General features: G+C 40.2%; 1 protein-coding gene across 1 annotated transcript in view; it reads left to right on the forward strand.

The window, feature by feature from the left end:
- GPC5 (glypican 5) overlaps nucleotides 1-8,506 on the forward strand; it is a 571,748-nt gene extending 563,242 nt beyond the window's left edge. The window contains exon 7 of the mRNA XM_077807032.1: nucleotides 8,282-8,506. Within this exon, the coding sequence (XP_077663158.1) occupies nucleotides 8,282-8,506 (225 nt within the window). The remainder of the gene's footprint in view (nucleotides 1-8,281) is intronic.
- The last annotated feature ends 1,217 nt before the right edge of the window (nucleotides 8,507-9,723 follow it).

Consider the following 9,723-nt stretch of genomic DNA (forward strand, 5'->3'; position numbering starts at 1 on the left):
TTCAAAACTGAAATTCTGAGTTCAGTTTCCACAACATTTAAAGTCGCCGAGAGAATGTACTGCATGGCAATTTGTCTTTGTGGAAGCACTATGAATTCAGTATAAGATATGACTGTTAGGGTTTGTCTGCATAGCAAGTTGCTGACTGCTAGTCACTCTCTGGGACTTTTACTGAATTGTAGTAGTGTCCACACAGCAAGTTAATGCATGAGAAACTTGTGTAGATTCAAACCTCTGCTTGCATGCAGTAACTTGTCGTTTAGACAAGCTTTTAGTTTTGTGGTGATTTCACATACCTCTAGTCTCAATCACATACTACTGACCGTGGATTGATAATCTAAAAATGAAACCAAGAATTGCTGCTTTGTCCTAGTTTTCCATTTTCATTACAAACTATGGTCATGAGAATGTATCTTATTTTGTGTAATATGTGATTTTAATGTATTCTGTCATGAGGAGAATTATATAAAAGGGACTACATTACATATTCGGTTCAAGGGAGAAGTAAGCTGTAAAGTGCTGAAGTCTTCCTTTTGATTGGCATAATATGCCCCTTCCCTAGCAGATCAGTGAAGTAATAAACAAGCAAAGACACCAAAACAGTAATCAATTAAAATGTACAGAATATCAAAAAGGTCAAAGCAGTTTAGCCATAATTAGATTATGTGAATAATCATTTTAACTGAAAAACAAAACAAAATAAACTTAGTTTATCTCTTGTCATAATTATTTAAAAGAAATATCCAAATTGAGGTTCATATTGATCTTTTCTGCATATACTCCTCTTCTGCAAGTTTGCTGCAGATCTTCTTATCAGCCTCAGGTACTCTTGTTCTTTGAATTATGTTTTTAGTTGATTTTGCTGTATAATCTTATTTACAAAATTAATTCAAATCAGGTTGTCCAGATGTCCTGATATTTGGGACTTTTTTTTTATATAGGCACCTATTACCCCCAACCCCCTGTCCTGATTTTTCACATTTGCTATCTGGTCACTCTAATTCAAATCGACTTAGAATTAAATACTGTCACATGGACTGAAAAGTGCCAAAGGTCCATAAAGAAAGAGAAATAATTTGTCAAATTGGAGCGAGGTGTCTATGGGAATATCGCAGTAAGGTGGCATGTTAATGAAATCTACTGTTACAAAGATCAGTGATGGCAAAGGGACTACAGAAGCAAACAAGGTGCTAATGCCTGAAGTTCCAAAACTCTCCATGGATTTCACCTAGAATTCAGAGCTAAATTTGCATAAATAGTTCTCATTTTTAATTTATCAATTAAATTAGGGGTTTTTTTGTTTATCATAGTTTTCTATAAGGGTACTGTTTAGAAACGGTTTTGTCCAAAGCTTTTTATAGATAGCTAGATATTTTAATTCTCAAGTTTTATTTATCATTGCAGTGTTCTTTCACGTAGTGTAGTGTCATTTTGCAAACTGTTAGCTGGATAAATTCTTAGCAGGATGTATGTACTGTGTATATTGTCAGCCTGCAAAGGGTTGAAAGAACACTATGAAGGTTTTCAAATATTTGCAACTTTTATTTGTGCAGTGGCTTGTAGCTAACAGTTGAGGTCCAACTGTCCTAGGTGCTATGCACACCTGTAACTAGACAGTCCCTTGTCTAAAAAGCTCATATGGAAAGTACACCCTGCTCAAAAGAGTGTGCAGTGCAGATGCAGCTGTATTTAGTCTAGTTCTTCCCTTTCTCTCCTCCCCAATTCAGTCTTGCAACCTCACAGATATATTAAAGATAGGAGTCTAAATAAATTGATGTAGCTTCATTGAGTCATTAGAAACATATTGACATACCAGCTGAGGATCTGTCTTCTATTTATATGAATTTTATTCTTGCAATAAATTACCCTGGATATGCAGCTTTTATCACATGTACACATTGTATCATACCAAACATGTATCAGTTTGGACTTGACTTGTCAGAACATATTTCACATAGAGTAGAAGTGCTGTTAGGTGGAAATTAGGGAATATCACTTCTGTATTTTTATTAAGCAGGGAAACAGGTTTTTGAGGCTATCACTTTCAGTAAAGTCAACGATCTTGCTAAAGCATGGCCATTAAAGCTATAGCAAAAGGTAGCCTTGGAAGGGGAACTGCTTATTGCAAGTATTAAGATATGAAAGTGGCTTGGGCCAACAGAAACTGATATTATTTAGCCAAATATCTCTAAGAGACCAAAAGGTATAATAAGACTGAAAAGAGGACACTGGCTGTTGTACAGAAGACAGATTTTTCTATCCTACTCCCCCTTCAATAGTACCTCTGGTGAAATATTACATTGGTGAAATACAGCTGTAACTTCACCTTGGTATAATAATGAGCTCTAACACCTAGGAGATCTAAAGTATTCCAGTCTACAATGGAGGAAGATATTTGAAATATGGGGGCTTTGACATTGAGCAGAAAAACATGATTGTCAGAAGCTGGTATTTTGACAGGGTACCTGGTCAAGAGAGGGAGATAAAGGATGCATCTCTGATTACTCCTGCGGAGATTCTGCACAACTGCACATGCACAGAATTACTGTTCCCCCATAGATCATAGAAAATTAGAGTTAGAAGGGACCTCTGGAGGTCATCTAGTCCAACCCCCTGCTCAAAGCAGGACCAATCCCCAATTTTTGCCCCAGATCCCTAAATGGCCCCCTCAAGGATTGAACTCACAACCCTGGGTTTAGCAGGCCAAAGCTCAAACCACTGAGCTATCCCTCCCCACTTTGCTTCCCACAGAAAAATGACTTTCTGATGGGGAAGAAAAGGGAAGCCACAAGAGCAGTCATACGACCCTCCCCAGCAGTATGTTTCAGGTGCCCTAGGCAGCTGGTAGAGAGGTAAATCACTGTGGGACAGGGCGGGACTGGAAAAGTCTGGGCTGGCTCCTCCTATCTGCATCAGGCTCAGCTGCTAGTCCCAGCTGGGCAAGGGAGGGATAGGACTTCCTCTTCCCCTGCACAGCATCTGGGGCTGTGTCAGACCCACCCCAGATTTCTCCCCTGGCTGTAGGAAGCTCTGCAAACTGCCCCTTCCTGCACTTCTTGCACCCATCGTTCCTCAGCTGCAGGGGAGCTGCTCCCCTATCTGCTCAACCCAGTGCATCCAGACTCCCTCATACCCAGACCCTCCCACTGAGCATCACCCCCAGACACACCCACAACCCGACAAGTCCCATCCCCCTGCATTGGAACCACTCCAACAAGCCACCTGGACCCCCACCCTGCCAAGCCTCAACCAGCTGCACCTAGATCCCCACCCCACTGCGACCCACACCCCCATTGAGCCCTAACCACCTTCTCCTGGACCCCCTTGCATAGTCCCATTACCGTTGCACTCAGAACCCCCCAACAAGCCCCTGTTTATCCAGATCCACCACTGAGCCACCTGCACCCAAATTCATAGAATCATAGAATATCAGGGTTGGAAGGGACCTCAGGAGGTCATCTAGTCCACCCCCCTGCTCAACGCAGGACCAGTCCCCAACTAAATCATCCCAGCCAGGGCTTTGTCAAGCCTGATCTTAAAAACCCTCTAAGGAAGGAGATTCCACCACCTCCCTAGGTAACCCATTCCAGTGCTTCACCAGTCTCCTAGTGAAAAAGTTTTTCCTAATATCCAACCTACACCTCCCCCACTACAATTTGAGACCATTACTCCTCATTCTGTCATCTGCTACCACTGAGAACAGTCTAGATCCATCCAATTTGGAACCCCCTTTCAGGTATTTGAAAGCAGCTATCAAATCCCCCCTCATTCTTCTCTTCTGCAGACTAAATTCCCTCAGCCTCTCCTCATAAATCATGTGCTCCAGCCCCCTAATAATTTTTGTTGCCCTCTGCTGGACTCTTTCCAATTTTTCCACATCCTTCTTGTAGTGTGGGACCCAAAATTGGATACAGTACTCCAGATGAGGCCTCACCAATGCCAAATAGAGGGGAGTGATCATGTCCCTCAATCTGCTGGCAATGCTCATACTTGTACAGCCCAAAATGTTGTTAGCTTTCTTGGTGACAAGAGCACAGTGTTGACTCATATCCATCCACTGTAACCCCTAGGTCCCTTTCTGCTGAACTGCTGCCTAGCTTCTTGGTCCCTAGTCTGTAGCAGTGCAGATTGCCCCACATAGATCCCTCACAACCCACACCTGGGTCCCCCCACACTAAGCCTCTCCACACTTGGATCCTGCCTTGGTGAGCCTGCCTGCCCACACCTGGTGCACCTGGCATGGAGGGTCAGGGCCCTGGGGTGTTTCTCATGCAGCCCCTGTCCTTGTGCTGTCAGGGTGGGTACAGCCTCACCGCTGAATCCATGTTCTGGGTAGGGGAGCTGTACAGTGATCTCCCAGCTCTGTGTAGCCAGTGACCTGTGCTCCCCAGGTTGGAGCCTCCACATTTATTTGATTTTTGCAGAATTTTTTAACTTGGCAAAGTTGCCTAAAATCTGATGTTGCTGAGCTGCTCTGCACCTAATGTTAATTGCATAATTTGGGGAACCCTACCAATACCTTACTGAGCACTTAAGGGATGACCCTGTTGATTTAGGCACCCCCACTTTTTTTTTACTCCCCCGGCCTCTGAGAGCTTTGGGACTAAGGCACCTACACTTACCCATAGGGCTCAGGAAGAAACCTGGTTAATTTAAGTACCTGCCCTTTCCCTCAGGGCTCTACGGGTCTGCAGGACCTTTTTTCCGGTGAAAAAGCCTTACCCAGCTGTGCTTTAAACATCCATTTATTAGCAACACACACAATACATATGCCAAATAAATCTATTATGCTTTATTAGCAACAGGACATTCCCCCCCCGTCCCCACCCCCAATGTTAGTGGTGAATTTCCTGAGTTTCACCCAGGGCTGGTCAAGACTAATTTAATATGGGAGTGAGTTATGTCCCAGGCCTACACTAAGCTCTGGCAGGATTCTCAAACAAGGCATTCTTCTGCCAGCCATGCCTACTGGGCCTGATCTGATAGACATTAATAGTACACACCTAAGCCACAGAAGATAATGAGGGTAGAACACTCACCTGGGATGTGGGAGACCCAGTTTCAAATCCTCACTCTGCCTGATTTGGAGAATGGACTAGAATCATGTTTCCTCTGGTCCAGTGCAGTGTCCTAACCCTTAGGTTGTTATGTATTCTGGGATGAGTGTCTCTCTGGCTGAAGCTGTTCCATATTTGTTGGAGCTGGGATTTGAAACTGGGTCTCCCAGGTAACTCTATAACCTGGTAGCTAGTACATTCTTACTCCTTCTGGCTCTTATAGATTGTGATAATGTCACCTCTAGCCTTCTTTTTAATAAGCTAAATAGAGTGAGGTCTTGAGTTTGTCACTATAAAGCATATTTTCTAATCCTCCTTGTGGCTTTTCTCTGAGCCAGCTCCAATTTATCAACATCCTTCTTGAAGTGTGGACACCAGAGCAGTGGCACTGTTGATTGCACCAGTGCCAAATACAGAGGTTGTATTACCTCCCTAGTCATACTTGAGATTCCCTTGGCTATCTATCCAAGGATTGCATTAGCCCTCTCAGTGGCAGATCATGTTCAGCTGATTATTCACCATGACCCGAAGTCTCTTTCAAAGTCACTGCATCCTGGGATAGTCTCCCATCCTGTAAGCATGACCTACATTCTTTGTTCCTAGTTGTGTGACTTACGTTAAGCCGTAGTGAAATTCATATTGTTTGCTTATGTCCAGTTTACTAGATGATCTAGATCACTCTGTAGCAGTGATCTGCCCTCTTCGTTATTTACCACTCCTTCAATCTTTGTGTCATGTGCAAACTTTATCAGAAATGATTGTTTTCTTCCAGGACACTGATTAAAAAAATTAAATAGCTATGGGAACAAGAAACAATCCCTGTGGGACCTCATCAGAAACATATCTGCTTGATGATGATGATTTCCCCATTTATAATTACAGTTTGAGACCTGTTAGCTAACTTTTAATCTACTTCAGTGTGCCACATTGATGTTGTATCAGTCTAGTTTCTTAATCAAAATGTCGTGTGGTACCAAGTCAAATGCCTTTCATAAATCTGAGTGTTTTACAATTAATTGTATTACATTATCAAACAAACTTGTAATCACAATAAAAAAGGTCTATTTTTCATAAACCAATATTCATTGGTATTAATTCTATTACGCTCTATTACTTCTTTATTAATCAAGAGCTATATCAACTGCTCCATTATCCAGCTGACAGGCCTATAAATTCCCCTTTTCCCTTTTTAAATATTGGCACAATAGTTTCTTCTAGTCCTCTGAAATTGCCCCAGTGTTCCAAGACTTATTAAAAATCAGCATTAATGGTCTAGAGACCTTCATTGCCAGCTCTTTTAAAATGCTTGGATACAAATTATCTGGGTACATTACTTACTACAAAAAGGATATGCCAAAGAGGCTAAGACACAATGTTCTGTTGCTTGTTTTCCAAGTTAAGTCAAGATCCTTTGACTTTCACATAATGGGAAGGTATTGTCATTACTGTCCAGTTGTGGTATTCATTAAGTGTATACATTCAGAAAATCTCCAATAATAAACTGCATTTCCTTTCCCCTTTACATTACAGCTTTATATAAAATATGCAGCAAAACAAAATAAACATAAAATGTCCCTAAAATTATGTTTACTTATAATCTCAGTAGTGAAATAAAACTAGCTTTTAAAAAGCACAAAGATCTTAACACTGAATAAAGAACTTTTTTTTTCTGAGCCATGCTTTGCAGAGGACAACCAATGAGAGAGAGAGAGATGTGAATTTATATCAAGGGGTGCATTTCTTCATTTTGTATAATTAAGCAAATAGCTTGAAGAGGAAACCAAAATAAAAAAGGCTAAATTGTTCTTTCACTTCTTAATCACTACTAACTGCCATACATTCAAAGAAAAATTTTGATAGGGTAGAGAGCATTGTTTTTTTTTTTTTCCAATGTCAAATTTATAGTTAAAGCAATTTCATAGGGACCCCTGGGTTCTCATGATTCAAATCCTAGGCTACTGCTGTGCTGTAGGTGGAAAGATTAGAGAACTCAAAACATGATTACTGTGGGCTAGTATTTAGACAACTAGGGAAAATATAAAGTCTTAATCCAGTCCTGTTTTAAGATGGACACAGAGATCTAGGATATAAAGGAGAAACACATCTCAAGCTGTGATCTTGTCAATCTCTCAAACTTAGCAGTATTGAGACTCGTCAATAACATACACAGAGGGGAGTTATACAAGGAAAACCCATCTGTGGCAGGATTTGTTGGTGATGGGTCAGCATGGGGTACTCATGCTGCCGAGTCAACATTGAACTTAATGCCCCAGGCATGACGTGATGGGGCACTGGTCTCGTAGAAGTGTGGTTGAAGAACTAAGTTCTTGTTCTCATTTAAGGGTCACATTACTTTTGGCAATAGTAATTTGAATCCAAAAATCTGATGCCTGGAACTATGAACCCACCATCTTCACCAAACAATTTTTAATATGCAAAATTTAGAGGCTGCTTTCAAAAATTTTACCCCAAGTGTGAACTGTTGAAATGATGAAGTAACTAATATATACCATAACTGCTTTAAGGGGAAAAAAATCTTGGACTGTTGTACTAAAGAATCCCAGGGACAGAGCCTCAGCTCGTGTAATTTGGTGCCACTTCATGGAAGTCAATGTAACAGCACCAATTTACATTAGCAGATGCTCTGGCCCTGGTACTGTTCTATGAATTACTGTATGTAATTTCAGATAAAATAAAAAATTACAACTTAATCTGGAATATGTACTGATCTGAATCTTTTCGGAAGCTCAAGAAAGTGTAATGACATTTACATATACACTGAACTTTGGAGATAAAAGTGCTATGTGAATAAATACTACTAATTAATCACTAAACCACTATAAGTATTAATATTTACATTTTATATATGGGGAAGAGGCAGAGAGTCCAACTGACTTAGCCAGTCTGGTAGACCAGCAACTGAAGCTGTGGAAATCCGGGTTCTGAGTTCCGTCCCCATGATCAAATTTTAAAATATACACCTTTGGGCATCTCTGCAACCCCCAAAAAACCTGAAGTAGGCTGGCTAGAATCCAGAAACGTTCAGTAAATATAACAAGGGGGGTTGCCTGATTTTGTCAGTCCAGCCGCCTGATTTCCAGACTGGAGGTTTGATATTAGAAAAGCATGTGAACTTTTGGAAGCTCATCCAATCTAAATTTCTGAACCTTTTGAAGCTATCTCATATCTGTTGATGATTGGCATATTTTATTTTGTGCTTGCAGCGGTTGCAGGGCAAATCACTTCCTAAACATGAGAAGTGGGGTCTACTACAAACGGGCAGCGGTGGAAGTATGGATGAACAAGTCAGTGGAGACTGTGATGACGAGGATGGTTGCGGAGGATCAGGAAGCGGGGAAGTGAAGAGAATCCTGCAAACTACTGACTGTAAGTCCTATGATTCTACCTCCACTTATTTAAGTGTTTTTAAGAGTGAATTAGTGTATTAGCCTCGAAGGAACACTATTGGTCTACTTTTGGAGATGATTGTGGTAAATTTATCTAAGCAAAGTAGTTGAGCTTCATGAAGTAGAACATGTACAAAATAAGACTGAAAATTATCTAAAGATAGGAATTATATCTACATGTTCATCTATATTGCAATGAACTTTATCTTAATCTGTATCTTTTTAATGTGACTGGTGTCTGTTGGCACACATTTGGTGTACTGCAAATCATGATACTTGTACAATGATGTTTCAATCCAACTAAATAGTGGTAGAATGTCTTGGACATGATGAATTACTGGTTTAACATAATAGATACAATTTTCAGTTGAATAGAGACATCTTTCAAATCTTCCCTAGGAACATGGGAGAAAACAATGTACAACCACATTGTGGTAGGTGGATTTGGCCATTACTATTCTATTAAATTGACTATAGCCAGTGACCACTCCTAAATAACCAGATAAGGTAATGGCATGCTATTGAACCTCAGGTATGTGGTGGTTTTGTGATCATGCTAAATCTTTCAAAACATTCAGTACTAATGGAAAAGAAAATAATAAGGTGGTTACTATAAAACCCCAAAGTGCTATTGGCCACCTCATGTTATACTTTTTATGTATTTTTAAATCTTCTAATAGACTTTTGAAATATAATTTTTCTAAGTATTTTAAGGAAGCTAGGTACCCACCACCCATTGAATTTCAATGGCATTTGGTCACCTAACTCCCTTTGGCACCTTTGAACATTCCAGCATCTAAAAATGAGTTGGAAATAAAATATTTAGAAAATGTTTGAATTTTTTATATGCTACTTACTCCAAAAAGATACTGCATGACATCAGATGAGTCTGAAAGTAATCTTACAAGATGACACTCTTATTCAAAGTATTACACTGTGGAGGGACAACAGCAAGAACCAACCAACTCTACTGCAGTTGATGTATTTTTCTTTTCTGATGTACCAGTGATGTTTCTAAGACAGCCTGTTAGATACTGTGAAGATGGATGGTGGTATCCTGATCTAATGAGCTGCTATTTGAATATTCTAGATTTGTTAGAGGAGAAGATCTTTATGCCCCAGTTCAGGAAAACATCAGCATATGCTTAAACATATGCTTCAGTCACATTGAACTGTAAGCATGCACAGTAGGATTTGAGCATGGTCTTAACTTAATACATATGCTTAAGTACCTTTGTGAATTGGCATGGAATTAAACA

Source organism: Eretmochelys imbricata, chromosome 1, assembly GCF_965152235.1.
Source record: "Eretmochelys imbricata isolate rEreImb1 chromosome 1, rEreImb1.hap1, whole genome shotgun sequence".
Lineage (NCBI taxonomy): Eukaryota > Metazoa > Chordata > Testudines > Cheloniidae > Eretmochelys > Eretmochelys imbricata.